Raw genomic sequence first — 27,886 nt, 5'->3', positions numbered from 1 at the left:
GCTCACAAGTCTCACTGCTACACCCAGCACTTGTCAGGGGAATTTCTCATACTAAATATGCTTCACCAAGTCTTTCAGCAAATCCTAGCTGCTCTACTTGAAAGTGCATTGTGTTTTACAGCAGCAATCCATGTTGGTACAGTGAATATTTACCATCCCAACTTGATTATTTGTAGCAGTTCTGAAAATGATTTTTCGTGTAGTGTCTTATGATTTGTCTTAGTGGCTAGTTTTTGTAATCTCAAGCCAGCTGCTGTTGTGATGATTTCTCAAATTGCTTATATCCACAGTGGGGATGAAATGTGTATTTTCTGTAATGTTGTTTTGGATGGCTTTTCATCATTAAACTGGTTACTGCCTTTTATCAGAAAAGATGCCTGAGGATACTTTGGTCTCATCTTTCTGATTTATTTTTTACATTATGATATTTTATTGAATGGTACAGAATAAAAAACTTTGAAAATATTTCCATGATTAGTAGTATTTTGGACATTAGCTGTGTTGGGATTTCTTGCTATGGTTGTTGTTTTATTGCCAGCCATGAAGTCTGCCAGTTTAATTTGTGACAACAGTAGTGTAATGAGCAGATGAAAGTACCAATGCTGCTGGAGACTTCAGTAATCTTACAAAATTTGTCTTCAGCAAAAACAGCCCAAAAAATAATCCACATTCAAGAGAGTGTGTTTTTTTGTTTGTCAAATGGATCAGTTCAAAATGTCTTGAAGAGCTGAGGGTGATTATACCCCTGCAGCTCTGTACCCAGGTCTTGCTGGTGTTTGCCATCATCTCTGGTTAAGCTGGATGCTAATTTTGCCTTTTTTTTTCCCCTATGTGCCATAGAAGTAGTAGTTGGTTACTTTAATCCAAACCTGTGATAAAACAGCACTTTTAAAATTTGCTTACCACCTTTCATTGTGCTTCATTCTCTGTTATCTATTATGTTTTCTCACACTCTCATCTTTTTTTTCACCTTTAGGGTGTATTATTTCTCTGTATGTGTAGGAAGTTGTGATACAGTGAAATGAATCTTGATTGAGATCTCTGGATTTTACTGAAAATTGTAATTTCTCTGGATATCAGTGTGGAGTCTGACATGGACTTAATATAGACAAATGTTTGTGCTCCAGCTTTTTTTTGCAAAAACTTAACTGGAGAATAAGTATTTGCCTATGGGAATAAAATTGAATGTACACCTTACTCTGTTGTTGTTTGAAGCCATTGAAGTTTGTCACTTCCTTCAGTAAGGATGATGTCATTTTAATTTCTTGTTAATTTTGCAAAATTAATTTTCTTAAATATGGCTCTGTATTTACTCTTTCATTTATGGTTTGAAACTTTTGCTATTCTCTATCCAGCCTGAAAATTATCAGAGCTGCATTTTTTTCTCTCACTCCAGTAAATATCAAGATGTGTTCTTCTGAAGAGAATTTATGGCTTTTAATCCATTTCATACTTTTTAGTGTGAGTTGTTGTTGTCTGATCTTTAATGAAGATCTTTCTTAGGTTGTTGGAACTCTTTCCTTTAGGCTTGACCACAGTATATTATTAACAGCAGTTTTTCTTTTCTCATTTTCCATTTTTAAAGTCATTGTAAACACAATTCACTGACTTTGACAAAATGTGTCTGTCTCTAGAGCACCTATTTAAAGATAGTTAATTAAACCTTCAAATGATATGAATCATAACATCTTGTCATTGTGGGGCAGATTGGGTAGGCAGAAGGTAATCTGGCATGGAGTGCCCTGCTCCTCATGGGAGGGCTGGGGACTAACAGGCTGTTTTTGCTGGAAGTTGTTTTTTAAGTTGTTTTCTTTCTCTTGTGGTGCAGAATCTATATCTGGCAAGACTGTTACCTGAAATAATATGGCCCTAGGCAAGATATGATGCAGGAGGTACTCAATGTGCTGCTTCATGAGTTCTTCTAGGGGAACCAAAACACTGGTTGCACTGAGGGAAGCACCTGGAGTTTCATGGCTGGGGTGCAGACAGATGGAAAAAAGGATTTTTTTTCTGGGATGAGCTGTGCACTGCAGAAGCTGGGGTTTCCTTTCAGTTATTTTGCCTGCACTGTGCATTGGACAAAGCGATTTGGCTGCTTGTTTTTCTGGCGTGGTGCTTGCTCCCTGTTCTTTATGCCAGGCCTCAGTCCATTCTTGCCTGAATCAAAGATGCAGTGTCTGAGAGAAAGGTTTTGAAGATGTGTTTTTCAGTGGAAGACAGAGCAGTGTGTGGAGAAGGTCTGGCATTTAAAAGGCAGTTTTTAGCAAGTTTGAAAAAGTGACATGCAGATAACACTGTGATGTCAGAGTCTTTGTTGAATACTTCAAGGCTTGGAATTGGAGAATTGGCAAGTAAAGGACTGGACATGCTAAGTGATCTTTCCCTGTTGCTAAAACTAATTCAGAATGAGAATAAGGTCATTAGACTTAATAGCAAAGCAATTAGAATTCAGTTCTTGTTTGTGCTTTGTTTTAAATAAAATCACATGTACAAAACATACAGTTGCTTTTCTATAGTCAAGACACAAAGTATTTAATAATGTAGCCATTCTCACTTTTGAAAATATTTTTATAGCATTTGAATGCTCTAATCAAAGGCTGTTTTCTAACTTTGCACAAAGTGGTCACAGTTCCCAAAAGCTTAGAGCAAAAGAAAATGGTTAAGAGATGATTTGGGTTCCCACAGTAGCCTCAGCTGGGCCCAGAACCTGCCTCTCCAGGCTTTAGGGTGGTGTGCTGGTAAATTCACAGCCTCCCTGGTGCCTCATAATGAACTCCTGAAAGAGCATTAACAATCTTATCACAATGGGACACAAAAGGATTCTATGATTTTCAGTGACTGGATTTTTATTTTGATAGCATTTTTTTAATGGAATCACTACATCAATGTTCTGGCTGTAAAAATAGTTGGTTTTTTTTCTTTCTTTGCCTTAATGGGGCCTTTTGATTTTCACTCATTTTAGTTGAACAAGTGTACAACTTTCTAGCTGTATTTTGATAGCTGGCATTTGTTTGTTGTTCAGTGTAGTAACACTGCTCATGCTATTATCATATGTGTATTTTTCAAGTATCCTTGAACTTAGAACCATGGGGTTCTAAATTCCCATTATTCATGTTTTATTATCACAAGAGGATTTACTTCCTAAAACGATGGATAGTTAAATAGCTTACAACTTTAATTGTTTTAAGGTTCAGAACTCACCCAGCTGAGTTGGGTGATCCAGTTGTTTAGCTGTTGTGTTCTGGCTAAAGAAACTGCCTTCTGCTATATGTTGAACAAAACAGCTGCAAGGACTTGGTGCAGTTGAACAGAGTCTGCACCAGAGAACAGATTTCTGTCTGGATTTGCAAACTATACTTTTGGAAATCTGCTGCCATAGAAGGGACTCAGAACGAGTCTGACTGCTTCTCCTGTAGTTTATATTTCTTTTTTCCCCCCAGAAGCAGCACAAGGTATTTAGGCAACTTGTAGCTGTATGTCTACTTTACTACCAAATCCTCTAGATAATGTGGACATATAGGCATGCTGTAACTCCTCTGGGGCAGGATCATCCCATTTGTAATTTCTTGTTTGTATTCAGACTGTTAACTAAAACTTTTTTTTCAGAAAAAGGGCCATGCTGTGTTGTAGCTTATGAGTGTTTGCTTACTTAAAAAGCATGATTGACTTTGTATTCCTCTTGAGCTAAGCTATGGCCATCTCTGCACTCTGGTGTGGGGTTATGGTTCTGGGTTTTATTTTTATTCAGTGGGGGATATTTTCAGTGTAACTTGAATCAGAAGAAAGGGTGTAAGTAGATTCTGAGCTAGAGGAACCAGTTGCCCAGCTTAAGAATTCTTTGCTAGTTAAAAGCATTTCACAAATTCTACAGGTGTCTGCCCCTGATCTTGCTGCTCCTGCTAAAGAAATAGAGTACTTCCAGCTGGATATTTAAGTACCCATGGGTTTTTTTTTTTGTTTTTTTTTTTTTTTTTTCTGAATGTGTATCTCTTTGACACTTTCCTGACTCACTGGTATAACTTTTTTTCCTGTGCCACTGACCTTAGGAGGATTCTATAGAGCAAAACATGAGTTTCTAGCTTTTCAATGTCAAATCCCCTCCTTTTGCTGTTGTGTATTCAAGTCAAATGTGTGGAGATCACATCCTGAAAGCGTGAAGTCCTCAATATCAATTGCAGAATGGCTGAGGTTGAAGGGACCTCTGGATGTCATCTGATCCCATTCCCAGGCAGAGCCATCTGCAGCTGGTTGCCCAGGACTGTGTTCAGATGGCTTTTCAATAACTCTCAGGGGTTGAGATTCTACAGTCTCCCAGAGCACCCTGTGTAATTGGTCACCCTCAGAGCAAAGAAAGTGTTTCCTGATGTTCAGACAGAACCTCCTGTGTTTTGGTGTGTGTCTGCTGCCTCTGGTCCTGTCAGTGGGTGCCACTGGAAAGAGTCTGACTCTGTCCCCTTTACTGCCCTTGCTTTAGATGTTCACATAGGTTGATAAGATCCCCTCAGAGCTTTCTTTTCCCTAGGCTGGAGTCCCAACTCGCTCAGCCTTTCCTCTTGTGACAGATGCTCTAGTCCCTTAGTCATTTTAGTCCCTTTGCTAGACTCGGTCCAGTATGCTCATGTTGCTCTTGTAGTGGGGAGCCCAGATCTCCAGATGTGGCCTCATGAGTGCTGAATAAAGAGAAGGATTGTCTGCCTCAGCGTGCTGGCAATACTCTATTGCAGCCAGAATGCTGTTTATATTCTTTGCTGCAATGCATGTTGGCTCATGTTCAACCTGGTGGTCACCAGGACTTCCAGGTCCTTTCCTGCCACACTGTTCTCCAGCTGGACAGTCTCTAGCATGTGGTTGTTCTTGTGCATGTGATTGTTCCTGCTGAGGTGCAGGGGTTTGTGCCTTGCATCCCCTAGCTTGTCACGAGGTTGCTCTGCTCTGGATGGCAGTGACATCCAGCATATCCACCAGTCCTTTCAGTTGGGTGTTATCAGCAAACTTGCTGAGGGTACTCACTGTCCCATCATCTGGATTGTTAATGAGGATATTGAGCAGGATTGGACCCAGTATTGACCCCTGGGGCACACAGCTTGTCACTGGCCTGCAGCCTTGTGATACTAATCACTCTCTGGACCCAGATGTTCAAACAGTTTTTGGTTCACCTCACTCATCCAGTCTGAGCATCAACAGCTTCTCTGTGGATTTTATGGAACACAGCACCGTATGCCTTGCTAGGCAGTATACACTGCTCTCCCCTTGTTCTTCTATACAGTGATATGAAATCTGCTTTTTTTTTTTCCCTTAAAACTAGAAGTAAAATACATGCCCTGTTTTTGATATTTTTTTCTTGTTATGCTTTAACTTTCTTGTGGGCTCTTATACCCAGCTTAGGTTACTATCTACATCGGTGTTGTTATATCATGAAATAGTAATGGTCTGTTGTTAAGAGAATTTTAATTCTGCAATCACTGTATTACCTGAAAAATTTTCAGTGACAGAAAGCTGTTTTCAGGACATGAATTTGTTTGATCTTTGCCATATTAGCATTCTACTGCAGATTGCAGCTTCAGCACAGTGTTCCAGAGAGAACTATTAAGTGATCAGAACTACCTTCATCAACCAAACTGATAATCCCACAAAATGGGAAATAAAGTTTGGGAGCCATGTTCAGTTAACCTGTGTTGGCTGATACCATGAAAGACAAGAACAGCTGTTCAAGTCAGACAAGAAGTCCTACTTATTTTCCTCCTGTTTGTGGCAGAGACCAGTGCTAGATTAACAGAACAGTGTTAGAATAGGGCAAACATACAGTGATGCTTTTCCAGCTTCAAGAATTTGCAGCTTGGGGATTTCCTGAGCTGTAGCTGTTGGTTTAGTATGTAATAACCAAATTTTTAATTCTTGAAATGTGGAGAGGACACAGTGTAAGCCATGGTTCTCCTGATTACTGACTGAGTGGAGCAATGGGTTTCTTTGTCATCTAGTTCATTTCAGTGATCTGTGTATTACAGTCTAAATACATTATCCCACTACCCTGCTGAGTAGTGTTGGTTACCTTAGAGCCTGTCATTTTGTACTTGTGCTTGAAATTCCTTTTTTTAATTTTTTTTTCTTGTGTGCGTTACCTTATTTTCTACAGGTAACTTTATTGCCTGCTTTTGTGTGGTACTTTAGCATACGTTTTTATGGATTCTCCCCCGCTTTCTACCCAGAATGACTTAAAGCACACACTATATTTTCATTTATTCCAGTAGGAGAAAAGTGTGGAAGGCTGTCTCCTTGGAAGCTTCCCTCTAATGTTTGAGATGGCAGTTGGGGCAGGTTCCTTTTGTATGCTGTATTGTGGCACAGAAAATAGCTGGGTGTGACTTTACATCAATGACAGCATCTCATGTCTAAGTTATCCTGGGATTAGGAAACAAAGATCATGTATTTGCTTAAGCTTTTCATTGGTGTCCATTTTCTGCATTTCTGAGACTCTGTTTTCATGACACTGATAGAGAGGCACAGGATCTCATTTCTATGTGATTCAAAGGTGTAAGAGGTCTTTGATCTGGAGAATGTGCAGCTCTGCTGGGTCAAAACCTGTAAACTGGCCACATAGGTGGTTCCTTGGGTCTGGCTGCTGTGCTCAGAGCTCTTCAGGATCTCAGCTGGGGGACAGGAATGAAGGTTGTATTTACCTTTTAAATGTTGATAGGTATGTAATACTGTTCTCTAGTGCTTACACGGATTGTGTCATGTGGGTGTGTCCCCTTGGATATCTGCTTGTTATTTTGATTAGTATTAGTATTAACCTTTCCCTGGAAAAGCATTTTAGTGAAATACTAGTATACTAGAAGTATACTTGTATGCTTTTGTCTGCTCTGGTGTGGAAGTCTCATATTTTTTGGCTTACAGACTTCATTGACATATTAAGTTGTCTTAAAGAGACCTGATCATCTAGAAAAGTCTACCAGGCCTGAAGTAGATTTATTTCTTATTTCCTTACTTGAAATTGTTAATCATACCAAGCTGGTTTTGAGGGTTTTAGAAGTTTGGGGTGTGGGGTTTTTGGTTTGTTTGGTGATTTTTGTGTGTGCCTGTGTGGTTTTTTGTTTGGCTGATTTATGTTTTTCTTATTTGGTTGTTTTTTGAAATGGAGTTTCTCTGTAACTCTTCTGAATTTTTGAGCCTAACCTGCTTTTATAAAGCAAGATGTGGTGGGAGGATGGGTCCTGAGATAAACTTATCTGGAAACAGAAATCTCTGAGAAAAATAATGTCCTGTGATGAATAAAAGTGCCATGTTGGAAATCTGAGCTGTGGTAGTCCTGACATAGAGCCTTTTTGCTTGTTTAGTGTGAGCACAGATCCCTTCTATTCTGATCAGTTTCTAGAGGCTAGAAATTGGAGCTGCAAAACTTGAAATTAAAGAAATCCCTACTTGGCTTGGCGAAACTGACTTTGTTTTCCTCACAACTACTTTTGGATTAATTTCAGTAATAATATTTAAAGAATGTGTGTCTTGATGCAGGAGCTATCATCACTAAACTTTTTCTCTAAAACTGTTGCCAGCTAGTGCATTTCTTCAAAAATGTTTGTGATGAAAATACTTGTTTCTTCTTAATTAGTCCTTTGAAATAGTTTAATTGCTTTTAATTAGAACTTTTTGAAGTGTAGTCTGTCAAGGCATTTATATTGGAGATTTCATTTACCACAGAAAGGTCTTTGTGAAAATGTTAACCTTGATGTGAGAATTGACTAAATCATCTCTGCTCTTCCTCCAGAGCACCATCAGTTGAAATTACTGCACTGTATTATTAAAATTAACCTGATTTTAAATAAGGTTTTCCCTTCAGAGGGTCAGTGGTGCAATACCCTGCAACTGTGCAGGTAGAAAGGCTTAGATTGCTGCAGGAAATTATTTCAGGTTTTTATTTGCACAGAGAGACTCTCCATACAGAGTATACAAACACATGTTTCTGCTTTGTTCTTGTTTTCCTGGTGGTTTGGTTTTGTGATTGGTGTTCATGTGGATGCTGGTGCCAGCACAGGAAAGGGGAGGAATGAGGGTGGAACCAGCAGCCCAGCAAGGAACAACTTCAATGATGTTCCCCACCAAATTCAATTCCTCATGGATTTACAGGAGCTTGTGAGCAGTACTTGTTAATTTTGCTGTTACAGTGTTTCTATATGAGATGATTGAGGCATCTGATAGTTTTAATTTTTTTTTTTCTTTCTATGGAAGAGTTTATTACTTTAAGCATTGCTGTTTATAGCTTTGTCTGTTCCCTCCTGTTAAAGATTGACAGCAGCCTCTCTTCAGCAAGGTTAGATCTCTTTTAGCCTGTGCTTGTTGCAGATAGATCTACTCTCTTGAGATTGATGTTACTCATGGATTCATTGCCTATTTGAGTCTTTGCTTTCTGAGCATATTTCTTTCCTATGACTTCATTATTTTTACAGGTATAAAAGGAATATGATGATTTTTTTCAAATCCAAATACGTCTGTTTCTTTGGTAGTGGTCTGGTCTTGTGACCGAGTCTCAGAAAAAGAAGCTTTAAAGGTTGCTCATAGACTATTCTAATAACCATCTTCAATAAAGTGCTGCTTTTTTTACTGTCAGCTTTTCTTAAAGGCAGTGCAATGAGCTTAAAGATAGGTTTTCCTATTCTGTAATTATTACTCATGCTTGCCAGGAGAGAAATGTTAATGGGAAACTGTGCAGGACTCCTGTGGGAAACTGTTAGGTGATAAAGTCAAGGCATGGAACTTGAGGGATGTTTAACCTGTCAGATATCATGCAGCAATCCCTGCTTGCTGTATCAAACCATGTGATACAGTGTGGAGTCTATGCTGTTCAGCTTGGGGCTCATTCCACAGTCTCCCACAATAGTTCACTCTTGTGGGTACCTTTTGCACAGATTGCATGGGAAGTTTCTCTTGCTTTTGTGGGTTGTCTTCACAGAAACCTTATCTGTGTATGTACTCTTGGCCTGTGTGAAGTAGTTGTGGCTGGAAATTTGGAGTGTGAAATCGCCTACTTACAAACCAGCAGCTTGGCTTGGATAGCAAAAGGCAATTCTAAACACATTCAATTCCTGCTGTCTTTTCACTCTTCCTTTCTTCTTGGGCTTGGAAGTTACTTCAATCAGTATAAAATACTTGTTCCTCAAACAGACTTAGAGATTTTTTTCCTTATTTTTTTCCCTCAGGAAAATATTTTAAACACTGTTGATAATGTTAAGATTTCACTGTTTGGATCTCTAGTCTGTTTTCTTTCTCATGCTCAGTGTTTGCAAGTAGCTGAAGTCTGTTGTCCTTTGTATGTAGAAACTGAAATGAAGCTAGTAAAAATGAAGGATTTAAAGACATGGATTCAAACAGGGGGAAATGGTGCTGGTGTGCCTGTCTTTAGGTTTAGATGGTGTTGCTGATTTATGCTAGGAGGAACATGGTACCAAATATGAGGTTTTTTTAATCTTAATTATGTAGACCTTGCATAATTTTTACAGAATTTGTCTTGATTTTATGTCTTGATATAAAGCAAATAGTCAGACTATAATTGGAAACTCTTTAGGGGCTTTTTCAGATTTCTTGCATCCTTTGAGAAGAAAGGAACCCAGGCTTTGATTGACGTGCCTACCTGATAGTACTCAAGTGTCTTTTCTGTCCATAGAGGATCTTTCCTCAGTGGATTAGAAATTACTTTAGAAATTACTCTGTTGCTTTCCACTTTTGGACACAATATCCTGTAAGCAGCAGTGGTATGTGAGTTGGCCCTTGCTTCTGCTCTGGTGTTTTGAACTTTTGGAAACATTGTTTACCTTTAGTAAAGGTAATGTTTTGTATTACCCTATAAATAGTGGTGTTTCTCTGGACTGTTTCTTCTGTTAGTTAGAATTTTTTTTTTTTCTCTTTTGCTGTTGGCTTTTGTTAATCTGTGTTTTGTGTTTTGGGGAATTTACTGTCATGTTTTTGGCTCTCACATGCCACATACTTGGATTTCCTGGAAGATTAATCCTTTCTCCTCTGTGATACTGTATTCAAGCTTATACAAGGAAATACAAGTATATCTTCAGTTCATGGTCATTGCTCTATATGTTTATTTTGAGCATGAAGTTGTAAATGGTTGTAACAAGGAAAGAGTAGTGTTTTTTGATAGTGACTTGTAAAACACACAGAAGTGCAACATTGGTTCTGTGGCAAGGATAAAACTCCAAAGCAAAAAACCTCCAAAACAAAAACTTTATTTGAAGCTGAGCACTATCCAGTCCTTAAACAGATTCCCAGCACCAAGTAGTATTTATATTAAATTTCAAAAAATGTGGTGCTAAGTTGTTCCCATAATATCATAAATATGCTGTGTGAGTGGATGTTGGGGGACTGTGGAGTATGTCATCAAGTAACAGCTTCATTTCTTTCTGTTTCAGATTAAGGGAAGTTTCAGAGAAGCTGAACAAATATAATTTAAACAGGTAAGGCACATCACATGCTGCTGTAAATCATTTAGGAAAGTACAATTTCTCTAACAGCAACAAGAAGCAGATGTTTGTACTGTAGTGATAGAGCCTTAGAAATCCTCAATGCTACTGATACTGAAGTTCAGAAGTGACTCAGATAATACAGTTCAGATAATACAGGAAGAAAATGTGAGGTTCTCAGTTATGATAAATTATATTATTAAAATCTTCATTACTAAATGACTTTTTAATGTGAGGTATAAACCCTGTTGTTTATTGCTGATCACATTAAGTGAAAACTATTGTTTTAAGTTCTTTTTCCTGCCTTTTATGTGCTGTGTTCTTCAGTTAATGCATGTTTAATAATTTTTGAAAGTTTTTTGTATTGGTAGCCACCACTGCACATTTTTCTTTCCATGGACAACTTTTTTCAGACTTCAAAAGTTCTAAAATGCTGTAAATTCTCACTTTTTATTTTCAGCCACCCGCCTTTGAATGTATTGGAACAGGCCACTATTAAACAGTGTGTGGTGGGACCAAATCATGCTGCATTTCTTCTGGAGGTAAGTTGCTGAAATCTCAGATAATGAACTTGAAACCATATACTTAAAACTAGTTATTCTAACATTAAATTGATTAACAGTCTTTGTGACTGATGACTTGTGTTTTAATTTTTTTGGTAAACTTGAGTTATGCTTCAGTTTTGAACGCTTGCTTTTCTTGTTCTAAATACAGGATGGTAGAGTCTGCAGGATTGGTTTTTCAGTTCAACCAGACAGATTGGAATTGGGTAAACCTGAGAATAGTGATGGGTAAGAAATGCTTTTCTTCTAAGATATTTTTTGAATATGATAAGCAGCTTGGCTGCTTTTCTGGTTTTGTTCTTATTTGTTTGTTTTCAAAGTAGATTTTGGAATGGACACTTTGTGTAGACACACAATGGTTATGGTGATGCAGCCAAACAGCCTAGCTTGACAAACTGGTGTAGGAAGAAATAGTACATGTGATTCTGTTTCGTGGTTCCAGAAGAAGTGAGACAGGCTCTCTTTAACTTCAAGAAAAAAAATACTCCAAAAATAATCCTTAAGAAAGAAGCTGTGTTGAACTGTTTAGCTTAAAATGTAGAATCCTCTCTGAAAGTGGTCCCATCTGGCAAGGCTCACTTTCTAGACCTGTGGTCCTCAGTCCAGGTAAGTCCCCCTCAATAGGACTAATTAACAGTTCACATTTCAATTTAAACCACTTAATACTGAATTAGCATACTCAGGTTCAGGTTTACAGATAGAATACCTGCTAATTACAATTTGTACATATACACTAATGGAAAACGTAGCACAGTGGCTAACTCAAATCACTAATTAGCTTAATATGTATTTGCAACTGGGCTATTATGGATCACTGATGTATGTGAGGTCTGTTAGGCATGCTTTCCACTTTCTTTTTCTCTTAATATACAGTTAGATTAGTTTGGAATATTCCCCAAGGGTGTTGCTTAAGCTGGTATGTTACCAGACTAAGTCCCTGAGAATTTCAACCTGGGATTCCAGGTTTTGTTCTTAACCCATTTGGGATTGTTTTGTGACTGATTTACCATCTTTTACTTTCAGTTCAAAGTTGAGCAGTGGCTCAGGGGCAGGAAGGACATCCAGGCCAGGCAGGACTAGTGACTCCCCATGGTTTCTGTCTGGTTCTGAAACTCTGGGCAGACTGGCAGGCAACACCCTTGGGTAAGTTTTGATAGGATTGAGGCTGCAATCTGTTTGTTCCATATTTGAGTATATGTGTATACACATATATAAATTGTATGCAGTGTGTCTAAGGGAACGTATAATCACAGCAGTTGTGTAGGTAGGATTTAACAAAAAAAAACCTTGATTGACTTGGTTAAAATAACAGACATTTAAGTGACCCATCAGCACATAGGATACAGAGAGTTCTTCATATATGTGTGAAGAATAACTTGGTTTAGGCTGTGTTGTCTTCTTTTGAATGTTTTTTTAGTTCCTTGATTTTTGGAAAGCAGTCTTTTAGAGGGACACTATCAATTTAAACCATGATAGGCTAGAAGCATAAAGTGAAATGTGTGCATTTATGCAGGAAGAACTTCATTATGTGCTCCATTGTTTTGTTCCTTCCACTCCCTTGCCCCAAGACATGAGTGGTATGTTGATAGCTGGGGTCCTATACATGGTAATACAAAAGGAACATTTGGAAAAGATTTTTCTCAAAACCTTTAAAATTGTACTATATACAAAATGTACTTCATAGATACAGATTTCTTGTCATTAGCTTTAAAATTGATGGTGTCCCTTTTTATAGAAAGGTAATTTTCATTCCATAATGACTTTGATCTCTTTGTTACATGTTTTTGTAAGACAAGTCTTGACTATGCTGCTTCCTAAGGTTACTAACTGCAGTAAGGAGAACTGTGGTTTCTGCATATGAATGATTTGTTAAGAGGGAGAACTACATCTTTTCCATGAATTTCCAGAAAATTTATTGGTTTTTATTACCAAATAAATAATCTAATTTGGGCCTTAGTTGCATGAAAAATAACCCATAACCTTCCCATTTTTTTAATGAAACCATTATGCATCTGAACCTAAAAATCCATGTGTTAAATTTTAAAGACAAACTTGTATTGTCATGTTTAAGAACTTACTGTGGGATGTGTAACACATTTTTTTCTGCATTATTCTTAGCTAAGCATAATGTGTTAAAATTGTTTGAATCTTAGAGACCAACCCTGAAGAGTTCCTAATGTCTTCTCTTGAATTCTCAGAATTAGGCAGTTGAAAGTCACTGAACTACTAGACTAACAGTAGGCACTATAACTAGTCTGTTAAATGGAGGGAATAATTATCTTAATAAATTGAATCTAAAACCATTCAAACTGTGAAGCCATTAGAGTAGATAACTGGATTTGGAAAATTGCTAGCATGCTGCTGCACAGTGGAGAGATATGGTAGACTAGTAGGTGAACAGAAATGAGTTGAAAGATTTCTGTTCTATGTTAATATTTATTTTAGGTTTAGACAGCTTTTATAGCAAAGGCTGTGTCCTTATTCTCCTTAACAGGACCTGGTTAGGACACGCAGGGAATATTTGAAGTTATTATGCAAATAGAAAGGATTTTAACTGTTAGATATCTAAATGATGCCATTGATAGTTTATAACTTAAAGCAGAAAATGCATCTGTAGTAAGTGTTAATATCTAATACAGAACTTTTTCTTTAACTCCACACCTCCCTGCAGAGAGTTGAATTAAGAGTTGCTCTGTAGGTAGAATTTTATGTCCCATCATCCCTGTTCTTTTCCTCTGAGCAACCTTCCCATCTTTAGAACAGTTTAAGTGGTTCATTTTATTTAAAATGTTACATTCTTTGGTTTTTTCTTTTTTTCCTGTTTTCAATAGTATCTTTTTTTTTTAAATTATCTTTCTAACTCATGAGACAAAACTTTTCCTAAAGACCTAATTGAAGTGCTTTTTGTCTTGTCATTGTCATTGTCTGTGTGCTAGCTAGAATTCTGAAAATACAGATGTGTCTGACCTTGTCTTAAGCAGGCACTCGAATTACTCTGTGGTTGCAGGGTCTTGTCAGGAGGAAGAAAAAAACCTAATTAAAAAGGTGCTAGTAATCAAATGAAGGCATACCGTGCAAGACAAGTATTCGTACTTAGTTAGCTTATAATAGTTGCATATGATAGACTTTCAATGTAAATTTATTAGATACTGTTTCAGAGAACATATCTTTATTTTTGTATCTGATTTTAACTGTTTTTCTTGAAAGGCATTTAAGACTTGAAGTGGTTGATAGCAGGAAGGTTCTGCTGATACAGATTATTAAGTAGCAGTGATGCCATATCCGATATCCTTAAGGTGTATTACAAGATAAAGCGTAGTTAACCTTGAAGAACAAACTAGAGTCTCTTGTCTTTCATGGCAGTAGATTATCTTGTCTTAAGTTCAGAGCAGATTCAGTTGACACAGGTCTGTAGTGATAATTATTAGTGGATAGTTGTAATGATGGTGAGATATCTGTTTTTACAAATCACTGTCTTTTCTTTGTTGCCTTATTTTGATGCTGGTTCATAGAAATGAAGAGACTGTTCAGTCAGTTCAGGCATGGTTTGGCAATGTGTACAGTGGATGTTGATTTCTTCAATAGGAATAGGTAAAAAAGTAGAATATCTCTTGAAAACTGTACCTAGAGAACTATCTAAAGTAAGATAAAGAAGATTTTTCCAGTGCAATCTGAACCAATTTCTTAATGTAAATCAAGTGTGTCAATCTTTAGAAGATCCACAGAAGTATAGTCATGTTCTGTCAGAGCCACTGACAGTGAAGTTGGTGCATGTATGCTTTTATAGGAAGGTGATAGATGAGTGTTAAATGTTGTGCTGCTGCTACTGCTTTTAGAAAATCTGGGAATTGATCCTTTTATGTGCTTGTATATGTATACATCCACCCAGCTATGGGAAAGAGTGCAAGTTCCAATTGGAGTCCTGTTTTTTTATTTCTTCTGCATATTTCAGAATTTTATCAGTTTCCTGGTGTTTTGTTCTTTCTAGTTTTGAGAGTTACTTTCATAGTGTTTGTATGTGAAGTCAAGCTGCAGTATTTTTCAGAGACTGTATATAAGTTATTAATATTAAAACTAAAGACTCTTGAAGTAGTCCCCAAAGTATGCTGCTGTATTAAAAAAATAAATGATCTAAATCTTGTAGAAGTCGCTGGAGTTCAGGGGTTGGTGGAAGTGGAGGAGGATCTTCTGGTAGATCATCTGCTGGAGCTCGAGACTCTCGAAGGCAGACCAGAGTTATACGCACAGGACGGGACAGAGGATCTGGACTGCTGGGGAGTCAGCCACAGCCAGTGATTCCAGCATCAGTCATTCCAGAGGAGCTAATTTCACAGGTAAACTGCTTGTTGCCAAAAACTTGGAAAGCTTCTCTTACCAGTATGTGTTGTACTAGTGCCTGTTCTCCAAGGAGTAACGGCATGTAATTGAAGAAATAAGCTTTCCTTAGCTGACTTTGGTTTTATTCTTAAACGTGTAGTGAGAGTGACTTTTGGATTCTAGAATTTTCATTTCCCAAATGTCTCCCAAGACAAAATATATGTTTAATGTAGATGAGGAAGACCATGTTTGGTTGCAGAGGAGAGATTAGTGAGAAAATCAAGTATTTGAGAATAGTATCAAATGTTAAGTTTCTTGAAGGAATGTAACAAAGATAGACTTTTTTTTTCCTCATGTTTGATTGAAGGAATGATCCATTTCAGATGTAAATGAAAGATAAAATTTATTCTCTGTGAAATACTGATAATTTTTCTTCATGGACACCTCAGCTTAGTTTTTTATAAATGTGACTTTTATGAATGTTGGGTATAAATTGCTCTGCTTTTGCCTTTTAATGCACTAAAGTCTGAAGCTGTTAAGTCTGTTAAAACATTTCCCTCCATATTTGAAGAAAAGAATACATTGAAAATATGTAACCTATTCAAAATAGTTAATTTTTTAACTACTAGCTTAGAACTAGTTGTTGGTCAACATTTGAAATGCAGATGTTAGTTGCTAGGCCAAAGACAATCTGCTTTATTTCCCTTGCTTTATATTTTGCCTTCTTTTTCTTTCTTTTATTTTTTAAATAGCATACTTTGTTTACCTTTAAAACGGAAGGTGTCTAAAACATTTTTGAGGTAACTTTAAAGCAGAGCAATGGGAAAGATCTTCACAGATGGTCTGTAGATTTAGGAGATCTCAAAAATTGGTAAACTTCTGGCATAGAATGTTGCGACAAAAAAATTACCTGTGCTATTAGAATGTTCTATTCTTGTATTTTTTTTTTTTTTGCTTGCCAACAGACCGTTTTACTTGGTGCCTTAGTTTTATTCTGTTGTAAAAATACTTGGTACTTGTTTCTCACGTTCTTTTGTTTGTGATTTTTCAAAACTCTCATCATCTCTGACATTCAGTAGAGACTAATCTGGAAAAACAAAGTGCTCTGAGTCCTAGACTTAGTGGGATAAATCAGAGTTCCTGTTTTTTTCCTAAATTCGTAGCATCTGATGTTTGGAAGGTTTTTATCTGCATTTCCACTTTGTTAATTTAAACTTCAATGTTGCAGAAACTGCTGAATCTGATAAGCCTTTAGAAAGAAGCAGAATGACAAGAAAAATAGAGTCATTAAGGTGGTTTTGTTTGAAGAGCAGTGGAAAGAGAAACCAGTGTAAAAGACAGGGATTGAGGTGTAGTTTTGGCACAGCAATTGATTGCAAACTCTGTTGATTGACATATTAAGTTCAAACACTTTTATGGAAACATACAGAACATTCTCAAAAACAGATTTTGCTTATTATTTAATTACAGCATTAAACATTCCAAGAAGTAGATTCTAATACTCCATTAGTAAATTTAGTGCCAAAGCTGGAGCTGAGAGAAGGCTGGATACCAAGTACAGGGTACTGTGAAAAATTGATATGAGCCTGTGTCTGTATGTACTGTTACTGACTTTGGATTCTTACTAGACTTTTTCTAGAATTAAGCATTTTCTTATGAATAGTGGTTGGTAAGCTGAGAATAATCAGTAACCAATTCACTCTGCTCTTGCAGGCACAAGTTGTTTTACAAGGGAAGTCCAGAAGTATTATTATTCGAGAACTCCAACGAACAAATCTTGATGTAAACCTTGCTGTAAATAATTTGTTGAGTCGTGATGATGAAGATGGAGATGATGGGGATGACACAGCAAGTGAATCATATCTTCCTGGAGGTTTGTATCCTGCAACTTTTGATAAAAAAAATGCCAATGTGTTCTTATTTTTCTGTATTTACGTACTGACAGCGAGCTCTGTGCTGTGCAAGGTGCACAGCGAAGACAATTCTTGCTTATAGGAGCAAAGTCTAAAGATGTACAAAACAAAAGATGGACTGGGATGTCTTGAGGGATTAGGATAGCCACTGAAGAATAACTGTTGATAATGTTTGTGGGGGGTGTTGAAGTTATATTTTCTTTTAGGATCCCAGGCTTTGTAACACTAGCATTACTTTTGTCTATTTTGCTGCTCAGTGAGATGCTGAGACTGCTGTGTGGCTTGCTCATAAAAGCTAATTCTAAAACTTTCTAGTGACTTGCATGTTTTTTTTTACTACTAACATATGTTCTTAATATTTATACAAGTTTTTAGAGCAAAAGTTACGTAGATTTTTAAAATCAAAAGGCCTTAATAGAGGACAAAACTGTTTACAGTGATTACAGTTAGAATTTGTTCTTCATCTCAAGTTCCCCTTATAAATGCTGTTCTGGCTATAATGGCAAAATCCTGTAATATAAGTGCAGCTATTTTTGAATTATTGTCTGTCCCATAAAATTGCTTTTTATAAACGACTTTGAATCTTCTTTTGCATTGGCTAAATAATTTAGGCAGTCTTTTCTTGCTGAGTGAACAGATTTGAAAACATAGCAGCCATATCCAACGCTGTTAGTTGCACTGTATGAAAAGAACATGTCTGAGCTCTGACTCCATAGTAGCTTTTCTTCTGTGTCAAAATGATGTTTTGATATTTTTCTAATAAATGGTTGGGGTTTTTTTGGTTTTTTTTTTTCTGCTCATCTGGTTCACCAGGAAGGTTCATGGGCTTTGTCCATCTTTATCTTGTCAGTCATGTGATTGGAGAATGGGTTTTTTTAATTTCTGCAAGAAAATCTTTGCATTTCATTTTGCTTCTTCTAGTTTTAGTTGCATCTGTCAAGCATCTTTGTTTTGCTGTAGAATCAAGAATATTTTGGAGAAAGGGGTGAAAAAATTTTAATCTCTGTCTTATTTTTTAGCAATGAGCTTAATAGCATTAGACAGATGCACTGGAGGAAGTAAATTCTCATAAGTTTTCACATATTCAAAGCACTTCTTAGTCTTAAGCATACCCAAATGCATTCCTTCAGAGCTGGCCTTCAGAAGATAAATCACAGTTAGAAACTTCTACTGTAAATTACTGTTTCTGACCACACTAACCAGCCTTCTACAGTTTTAACTGTTCTCTGAGTACCTCTTGTGGTCCTAAGGATCAGATAATAGGGACCATCTGACAAACTGTGACTGGTCACATTTATTTTATTTGTACCTCCACTACAGTTTGTGAGTCTCATCTATTTGAGATGGGTTAAAGTAGTATGCAGAGTTTCTCTGTCCTCACTGGATATCCAGAAAAAAATTTTCTCCTTGGCTTAATCTTTAAATATTTTTCCCTGTTAAGAGTAAATTTCCTGTAAGGGATTACAATGTCCTAAAATTATTTTCCCCCCTAATTTACCCCACTGAGAAATGGAGCTAATTTTTTCCCCATTTTTATGGGAAAAGATATGGAAATGATGACGGAAATGACACTTGGTCTGTCTTAACACCAGTCTTCAAAGATGTAATTTCTGATGTGTAGAATGTGCATACCTTCTCTGTCCTGAGTTTTATGGGTGAAAATCAGTTTGTTGCAGATAAATGAATTTGTTTGGTATCCAAAACTGATTAGAAATCTAGCTGAACACTAGGCAGTGCTGTTATGACTTTATTGTTGAAACACTGAATAGTAAAAATTGCCAGCTTTGCTTGTGTCATGTGCCCATACAGTCTAGTTTTCAGGAAAACCAAATGGCCAGAGAAAGTTGCCTATAGCTCTTTTTAGAAGTATTTTGCTCTAGAAACTTTGCAGTCTTCTTGCTTTCACTTGTCATTTCACATCTGGATGGCCCTTTGGAGCTATAACATCAGAGAAAATGGGATAACTGATAAATGCTATATGCATTCAGTTGTTAGGCTTTTTTATTGTTCTGAAAAATAAAGAACCCTTTTTAAAATTACGCCAAATTATACTTTAAAGCTTTTTGATTTTCATTTCAAGCGGAGAAAAAGCAAGTGACAAGACACAATTTGCCTCTGGACTTTTGAGGTTCTTGCATTTCAATTAAAAGCATATGTTAATTTTGTCTTTCTGCCTTCTGCATGTCTGGTGCTTTGTGACCCTTAAATGTAGGGGTTACCTCTCTAAGCTTTCCAAGACAGAGAAACTTTTTTAAAAATCACCTTACATATGATTAAAAAAATTATCATAAAATCATTAATAAGCTGAGATACTTTCCAAGTACTGTGAAATTAATAAATTCTTGTTTAGTGGATCATAATTGCTTAATATATCAGTTGTGATGATTTCAGTTAGTATTGTAAATGTTATGCATCTGGCTTTTTTTGAGGTAGCAAAACCCATGTTTCAATCCTTCCTGAATTCTTCAGAATGTCTTAAGTGAAGAGCAGAATGTTACTTTTCTGTATAAATCGCTATCAACAAGTGTCTCTTAAATATTTTTTTTTGGATCCCAGTGTACTTTGATTTTTGGCTTCTCTAATTTAGTCCTGTTTCTTTTGTTTTATGATATTTAGCAGAGAGGACTGTGGGTTCATTTGTTTCATAACAAATTCATAAGGAGAATAATCAAGGTATAAATATATTGAACAAGATAATTTAGCATAGGAAAGACTTGACAACTTCTATGAAGTTTATACCAAGTTGTATTAGAGGGTTCTTGTGGATTTTATGTTCTGTTAATAGAGATGCTGTAGATGTTAAAATGTTTTGTTGTTTTTGTAGTTCAGAGGAATGCATATTTGCTCAGTAACTTCTGCATGGTACAGTGGGTTCTTGCTAGTGGGATTTGTGAAATGTGGGTTTGACAACTTCCAGGCTGCTTTGCAGGGAAGAGATGGGCTGGTATCACAGCAGGACTTACTGTGCTGGCTTCCAGTGAGGGGAGGTGGGAACTGCAGCATAGTGTAGGATCAGCTCAGTGGTTTGCCTTTGGGGAAAACAATTAGATAACAAGTTGGGGGATTTCTGTGGTTTTGTTGTTGTGGTTTGGTTTTCTTTGTTGTTGGCTTGTTTTTTATTCTCAGATTTTTTGAACTTCAAGTTGGGTAATATTTTGAATAAATATTATCTTATCAAGAATGAATTCTGGAGTTCTGTTTTAATCTAGTTTCCTAGGGAACCAAAACAAATGTTTCTCTCTCTTCCCTGTCAGTTTTGCCAATTTAATCCAAACTTGAAAGAGAAGGAGGTACTGAGCACATTGAATATTTCATAAAAGTGTGCAGCTGAGAAGAGGGGAGAGAATTTATGATTGCCCCCTTAAGGGAAAAGGTTTAAAGTGAGCTCTACTTGAGATCAGAATTGATCTAAGCAACACATTCAGTTAAGGAATGCAGTACTAATGCTATTTGAATTGCTGCTTATGTGCATACTGAAAATTAGGGGATTTTATTGATTTTTTTTTAATGGGTATTTTTTGGTTTTGTTGTTTTCCTTTGAACAGGATATCCTTTTCCTTCCAATTTTCTACAATATTTAGTTGTCAATCATAGATATTTTCTTATGAAAATAGGTTTATCAGAAGTATCATGTAGATGTGAAGGGAGCAGTCTGATTCTGGTCCAACACAGCACAAGAGATAAATTTTATAATCCCACAGGATTTGTCTGAAGAGCAGGAAAATAAAGACATAGAAAATGTTTTTGGGGTTTTTTTTGGGTTTTTTTTTGGTTTTTTTTCGTGTGGTGATTTTTTTTTTTCCACTTTTGTTTTGTTTTGCTTTTTTAAACTCTGGATTCTTAAACTGGATGTAGCCTTGCAGTATCTGTGTTTTCACAGCGCTAAAAAAATTCCAGTGATGTTTGAAGGGGAGTGGATTTGGCTCCTATCCCTACTGGTTTTAGCACCTTTCTTTGCTGATATAGAAAATGGAAGAAGGGGGATCTCTTTCAGAAATACTGGAAGAAAATTAAAATCTGATTTGAAGCTGAAATAAGAGGGTAAGAAAAGGCTTCATTTCGTTACTCATCTTAATGCGTATTTAGCCCAAACCCACATAGTTTTGGTTCTTACGTCTGATAGCCTGAATTTTTACTTTTTTGGTTTTTTTTGAAACACAGCTAAACTCAAGATGCCTGACCTGGTGGAAGGTGTGTGTGTGTGTGTCACAAGTTAGTATGTGTTTTCTGTAAAGTGGGTTTGTCATGTAGCTTACCTTAAAAAAATATAGTTGTGTCCATTTTCAATGAGGGTGAAAAGTTCTTTTCTGTACTGGTCAATTTGGTTCCTAGAAAGAGATCAGAATTATTTTTAGTTTTTTTTCCTGGACACTGACCAAAAGATACAGAACTAGTTGCTAGACTATGGGGGGTTTGGAGCTTACCTAGGAAAGATGGTTGTGGGAGGAGGGAGCAGTGTGTCAATATTGGGATATGCTGCAGAATCTCTTCTGTGTTGCCAGCTCTCAAGGTCTGCTGCTTATGAGTTGACACTGGAGGTGAGGTGTACTGCAGCTTTATTGTTGTGAAAAGCCAGTAACAGGAAGGGTAAAGGTACCCTGAGTGACCTGAATTGTTTTAGATAAAGCCTGGTTGCCAAATGTGAATTTTCTTTCTAAGACTTCCAAGCAGTCTGTCATGGATGACTTCCTAAAGTGTACCATGTGAACTATGGAGTCCCAAATGGTGTGGTTTTAGAAGCACAGCCTACACTTGAGTGGATTACTTAATTAATGCATAAAACATTAGTGTAGGTCTTGCCTTGAATCCACTGTGCTCACTGGTTTACAGTGCTGTTTTTCTGTGGACAGTCAGTGTTATGTGTTGATGAGAGTAGATGAGAGTTATGAAATACAAAGATGAATATTCTAATGTGCAGGGGTGTGAAAGTCTTAAGTGAATTAATACTAGCTCTAAGAGCAGACTTCTGACACCTTTTCAGTTTTTGAGATACCCTCTATTTTGTGTTCCTCCCTCCATTTCATTCCAGACACTGAAAAAATGACAATGCTTGTTTTCTAGCCACTTTATTATTTTATGCCTATGAGATAGGGGCTGAGAACTGGATGTGCAGAAATTCTGCATGCTCCTTCCAAGTTTCCTGAAGAGAATCTGTGTATAGCTCACATGAGCTTCACGGGTAGTTTAAGCAGATGGGGTTGTCCTGCTGCCAGAAGCCACTATCCTGCCATTCCCTTGCATGGGGGTGAGATTTTTGGGCCTGTTTGGGCAAGTGAAATGTAATTTGGGGAGCCTGATTTTTTTTTTAAAGTCAGATTTGCTTGAAGATTTGGAAAGGGCAGAATTATTTCCTTTGGCAGCAAGCAGTAGGGACTGGTCAGCTTTGCAGCATGTGGTGAAGCTCCACTTTTGGGGCTCTGATTACTCCATTAAGTCAGTCTGAAGATTCATTCCCACCTTACTTCTGTATCCACTGAACTTCTGTTTCAAGCCAGGTGAATGCACTAGTTGTAGGTTTAGAAATCCCCCCTTGTGCCAAGGAGGAGCCTGCCACAGGGATAAAGAGGAGGGAAGTGGGACTGCCCTTTACAGTTGTCTTGACAGTCTGTATTGCTGGCTTTCAGTAAGTCACATGAATTTCCAGTAGCCTCTTTTGTGTATGGGTAGAAGCTTTAGTTTAGGTAATGGAAGGAGATTGTTTTGCATTTTAATGGTGATCATTACTTCAGGGAAACTCAAGCTTTCTAACATAAAAGCTGGGCAGTCACAGTATTTAATTTCAGTTTTGGTTTGGTTGGATCTTTTTTTTAATCTGCATGGTATTAAAACATTGTGCTTTCTCCAGGTAACTGTTGTTGTTGTTCATGTAGCTGACATTTAAAGCTTTTTACTGAGAGCTACAGGTTGCTGGCTTGTGAATTAAATGAGTACATCATTCTCTGAAATAAACATTCCATGGAGAAATATGCAGTCTTTGGCATCAAAGACGTGGCTGAGTGAAGGCCACCTTTCTCCTTCAGCTCTGTCCTCCCTTCATTCTAGGTCCTCTTGGGAGCTCTGCATCACGTGCATGAGTGTGTGTGCACATGTGTGTATATGTCTCTATCTTATTTTAGTGCTTTGTTCTTTCAAGTGACAGTCAAAAGTTTGAATTTCTGGGATACAGAACAATATGTTTTGGGAAAGTCTCCTTTGGGAAATGTGGTTAGATATGTGACAGAGCAGTTCCTGCAGGGAAGCTGGTTTTGTTCACTAGTTTGCCAAGCTTGATTGTAAATGTGGTTGCATAGAAGGCACATGAGTTTGCACTGGTGAATCTGAAGAGCAGAAATTCAATTAATAGATAGGATTTTTTTTTTTTTTACTTTGATATTTGTTTAGTTGATGGTCTCTCTAGCTGATGTTTTAAGTAGCTGATTATTCACTTAAGACCCTTGTCTCCTCTTATAGAGGATCTTATGTCTCTTCTGGATGCTGACATACATTCTGCTCACCCAAGTGTCATTATTGATGCTGATGCTATGTTTTCAGAAGATATTAGTTACTTTGGTTATCCATCCTTTCGGCGCTCATCACTTTCCAGGCTAGGCTCATCCAGAGGTAATTTTGCACCTTTTTTCTTTGTAATAAGTAGTTTGCTGTGGAAAAAGTTAGTGATAGTACACACTGGTGGTTTAGATGCTGATTTAATGTGCAAGTAGACTGTGGTATGTTGTCAAATGTAGAGTAGACAAGTAGACTGCTGCTCATCAAAATTATTAATGAATTCTGATTATTAGCAGGTAAGTTCTGCAAGAATGTTGGTAGTCATATATTTTAAATACAATTGTTGATCATTGGTGTTGCAAGGTGTTATACAATTATTGCATGTTAAGTTTATTTTAAACTGTAGTGTATATACCTACTAATACATAGATTGCATTACAAGTATAAATTTGGCTCAAAAATTAGTAATACTTGATGACATGCAGCATTCTTAATACTTTCTTTTTTTTCTTTTTTTTTCTTTTTTTTTTCTCTTCTTCTTCTTTCTTTCTTTTGGGTTGCTCTTTGTACACTATTCTTCACATTCCTTAGTTGTTCCATACAGAAGTTACCTTTATGGAATGAGGAACTTTAGATAATAAGGAGGGAGAAAAAAAAAAATCTAAATTTTACTTTTTTGAAGCAGTTTTATGGTTGGATAAGGAAAACTATTGGCAGGTGATAAAATAAGCTCCTTGAGCTGTGTTAGGGCATTTTTTCTTGTAAGCATTATACTCCTGAAAGATTTACAACAGACTGTGCAGCAATTTCCTATCCTTGGAGGCTGTTGCCACAAATATCTAGAGTATTTCCAAACTGTTAATCTAACCTCTGGTGTGATTGTTTGTTTAGTAAAGTTTTGTTGCCTTTCATGAACTTGTTTTAGTATATTAATTGCTGAACATGTAAGTTCTTGTTACAAAATTACTACTCAGGGGTCAGTGTGATGTTTGCTAGAAAGTAAGTACTTATATGAAATACATCTGTAAGACAGGCTGTTGTGTTTGGCTTATGTAAAAACTTTCCCATTTGTTCAATGCAGCAAAAGATCCAAGACTTGGTGTAATCTGTTGAAACTATGATATAATAATGCAGCCATCTCATATATGTAATTCCAGTTCATTTTTGTGAGCATAAGTGAGGTACTTTGGAGGTTAAATGCATTTACGTGCATGTGCAAATATTCAGCATCTGACATAACTCCTAAATTCCTCCTTTTTTTTCTTTTTATAAGGTTATTCTATATAAGAGGTTATTCTATATAAGACGTTACCATGGATTTTATAGTCCTTATTTTCCATGCGTAGTTGACTCATGGAAAGTTAGTTTGATTACCTGATTAAAAAAATTTTTCTGCATGAGTGAATTGTAGAGTACTGGCTTTAGACAGTTACAGGCTATTTGGGGACAGGCCATTTGGGGGGGAAGCATTTTGGTAAGGAACATTTTCCTGTGAGGATCCTTTTAAAAACTTGTCTGACTCTTGAAAAGTTTTCATTTGATCTAGTCAAAGCAGATACACATTAGTTTATTAAATCCAGTCCTATAGAATATTGCTTTAAACAAAGGGGGCTGGATTATCAAACATGTAAGAGAGCTTTTTTAATGCTTGCTTTCTTTAAGCTTTTCAAATTACTGTTTTTTCTGGGAAAGTTGCTATGAAACTCTCTAATAAATACTCTTTTTTGGTTTGCATAGAGCTGTCTGACAGACTGTATAGACTTAAGATTCTTTTATTGTTGTAACTGCATTGATAAAACTACGAAACTGCATATTGTATTAGAAAACTTTAAATAGAAATGTTAGATATATTTGGCCTCTTATGATGTAAGTGCAATTTCTCTAGCATTTTTTCATAGTGCACAAAACTGTAAGCCTTTATTTCTAGCTATGTTTAATAATTCTAAAGTACATATTCTTGAAAGAGTTAATATGTTGAATGTTGCATGTCAAGACTATATTTTTAATCTTTGTGAGTAGATTAACTGCTGTTAGTTGCATCCTGAAGGGTCTTTACTAGAGAGTGGCTTACTTTTATCCCACTGGTGTGACCCAATTGCATACCAGTTCTCCTTCTTCCCTTAGAGAGAGACTCTGAGCTGTTGCGTGAACGTGAGTCCGTTTTACGTTTGCGTGAACGAAGGTGGCTTGATGGAGCCTCATTTGATAATGAGAGAGGCTCAACAAGTAAGGAAGGGGAACCAAACCTGGACAAGAAGAATACACCTGTTCAAAGTCCTGTTTCTTTAGGAGAAGATTTGCAGTGGTGGCCAGATAAGGTATGGAATCTTTTTAATCTTATTATTTGCATGCCGTGCAATAGGTCTGTTCTGTTTTTTTTCTAAATAAATACTGTGAGTTGCCTTTTTGACTATCATGTCTTAGTTTTGTGAGATAATAAACCATATCCCTTACTATGCACTTAGTTAAATTGCACATAATTAATGACACTCTTATGGCTGCACTTCTGTTCCTAATGTTTTAATTTTCTTCTTAATTTTCAAGATACTGCTGTAGATCATAAGGGTTGGGGTTTTTCTTTTATTTACTTGGGTGGTCAAAGCATTTAATTGGCAGTAGGAAACTAATGAAACAATCTAAACTATGCTTCATCAAGGAAACGTTTTTTGATAAGCATTATTATTCCTAGAGATATTTTCAGTTTGAGTGGATTGGGCTTTTAAACTACAGTGGTAAAAATTTGCATGTATTTGCAGTTGTGTTTTGAATTGCTTAGTAACTTGGTTGCTCCTTCAAAATCCTTTTGACTTTGATCAGCTGCTTTTCTTTGTAATCTTAATTCCATTTTCAAGGCAAGAAGTAATTACTGAAGGAGATAAAAGTAGTAGAAACACCACCTGTGTGTTGGTAATTGAGTATCTGTGGTCATTGTCTCTGTGGATTACCTAGATGTTCCAGGAGATGAGTTTTTAAAAACCCCAGTAAAATAAAACCCAAACCAATCAACCAAATCAAAAAGCTTCCTAAGAATGGAAATAATCATCTATGTTTAGCAGACCAAATTTTATTGACTTAGTCTGGTGTTCACATTTCTTTCCGTCCACGGTATTTGTGAATTTGCTTTTTTGATCTGTCACACATTCTTTTTCTGTGTCTGTGTTAATTTCAGTCTAAATCTAGATAGGAAGTTTGAAAACAGAGGTGAATAAAGAGGCCTATTTCTGCTAACCAGCAGCATGACTTTAGATGCTATTGTCTTCTTTTAGGCATTCATACTTAGAAATTGGGAGACCTGAAAAGAATGTTTGTCTGGTAGTTGCTCTCTACCAGATCTTTCATGTCTAAAGTGTTTTCCTTTGTTTGTTTTAGGTTTGTTGTTGTTTTTGTTTTGTTTTGTTTTTTTCCCTCATCTAGTAACATTGAACTTCTCTGTCTGTGAAAGTTGGCAGCTTTTGTCCCCCTAGCTTAGAATGAGAAAATGCAGCTTGGGTAGAGAGACCTTTCAGGAATTTAACACTAAAGGATAAATGTAGTTTTGATTTGGGATACTGACTCATCATCTGTGTTTTGGTAACGTTACTGTGGCCATTATTACTGGTGTGGGGGTTTTTGTTTGTTTTATTGTGATATCTAACTATATGCCTGTGTAGCTTATATATACTGAACCCTTCCCACATACCTGTTTGCATATGCACTCATACAAACCACAGCTTCTGGGCTTCCAGTTAAGTGAAGGTGTTTTACTGGAAAGGCAGGCCTTCCATTTTTATTCAAAAGTAATTAAACTTTCTATCATTTCCTCCAGCTGAACATTCATAAGAAATGGTTCTCTGTCTTTCCTGCTATAAATCCAGCATGAATTTTTGTTGGTAGTATTTTCCAACAGGAATTCTTCAAGGTGAAAATCCTGAGGGTGATAGTTTAGCAGAAAGATCAGTTCAGTTTCTTCTATTTTGGAAGATAGGAAAGAGGTCTGGAAAGGTTAATGGAAAAGACAGCCAGAGGGCAAGTTAAAGCACACAAGAAACCACTAGAAAAGAACCAATCATCATTGCAAGTATTGTTCCTTCCTTTTTCATTATTTTGACCTTTAGCATTTGGAACAGAACTCTGTAGAAGACTGTGATGAGAGTGGTTAACTTGTTTG

At 36.7% G+C, this 27,886-nt stretch overlaps 1 protein-coding gene across 9 annotated transcripts in view; it reads left to right on the top strand.

Annotated features, from left to right (window-relative positions):
• UBR5 (ubiquitin protein ligase E3 component n-recognin 5) overlaps positions 1–27,886 on the top strand; it is an 84,887-nt gene that overhangs the window by 7,076 nt on the left and 49,925 nt on the right. For 6 of the 9 annotated variants that reach the window (XM_079301379.1, XM_079301380.1, XM_079301375.1 and 3 more), the window contains exons 2-9: positions 10,410–10,454; positions 10,921–11,002; positions 11,175–11,251; positions 12,047–12,166; positions 15,168–15,357; positions 17,054–17,213; positions 23,704–23,853; positions 25,846–26,057. In XM_079301379.1, coding sequence (XP_079157505.1) covers positions 10,410–10,454; positions 10,921–11,002; positions 11,175–11,251; positions 12,047–12,166; positions 15,168–15,357; positions 17,054–17,213; positions 23,704–23,853; positions 25,846–26,057 — 1,036 coding nt within the window. The remainder of the gene's footprint in view (positions 1–10,409; positions 10,455–10,920; positions 11,003–11,174; positions 11,252–12,046; positions 12,167–15,167; positions 15,358–17,053; positions 17,214–23,703; positions 23,854–25,845; positions 26,058–27,886) is intronic. The other 3 variants (XM_079301381.1, XM_079301378.1, XM_079301382.1) reach the window with 2 other exon arrangements.

Source organism: Erithacus rubecula, assembly GCF_903797595.1.
Source record: "Erithacus rubecula genome assembly, chromosome: 3".
NCBI classification, from domain to species: Eukaryota; Metazoa; Chordata; class Aves; order Passeriformes; family Muscicapidae; genus Erithacus; species Erithacus rubecula.
Note: the sequence above shows the minus strand (reverse complement) of the source record. Positions and strands in the feature narration are given on the sequence as shown.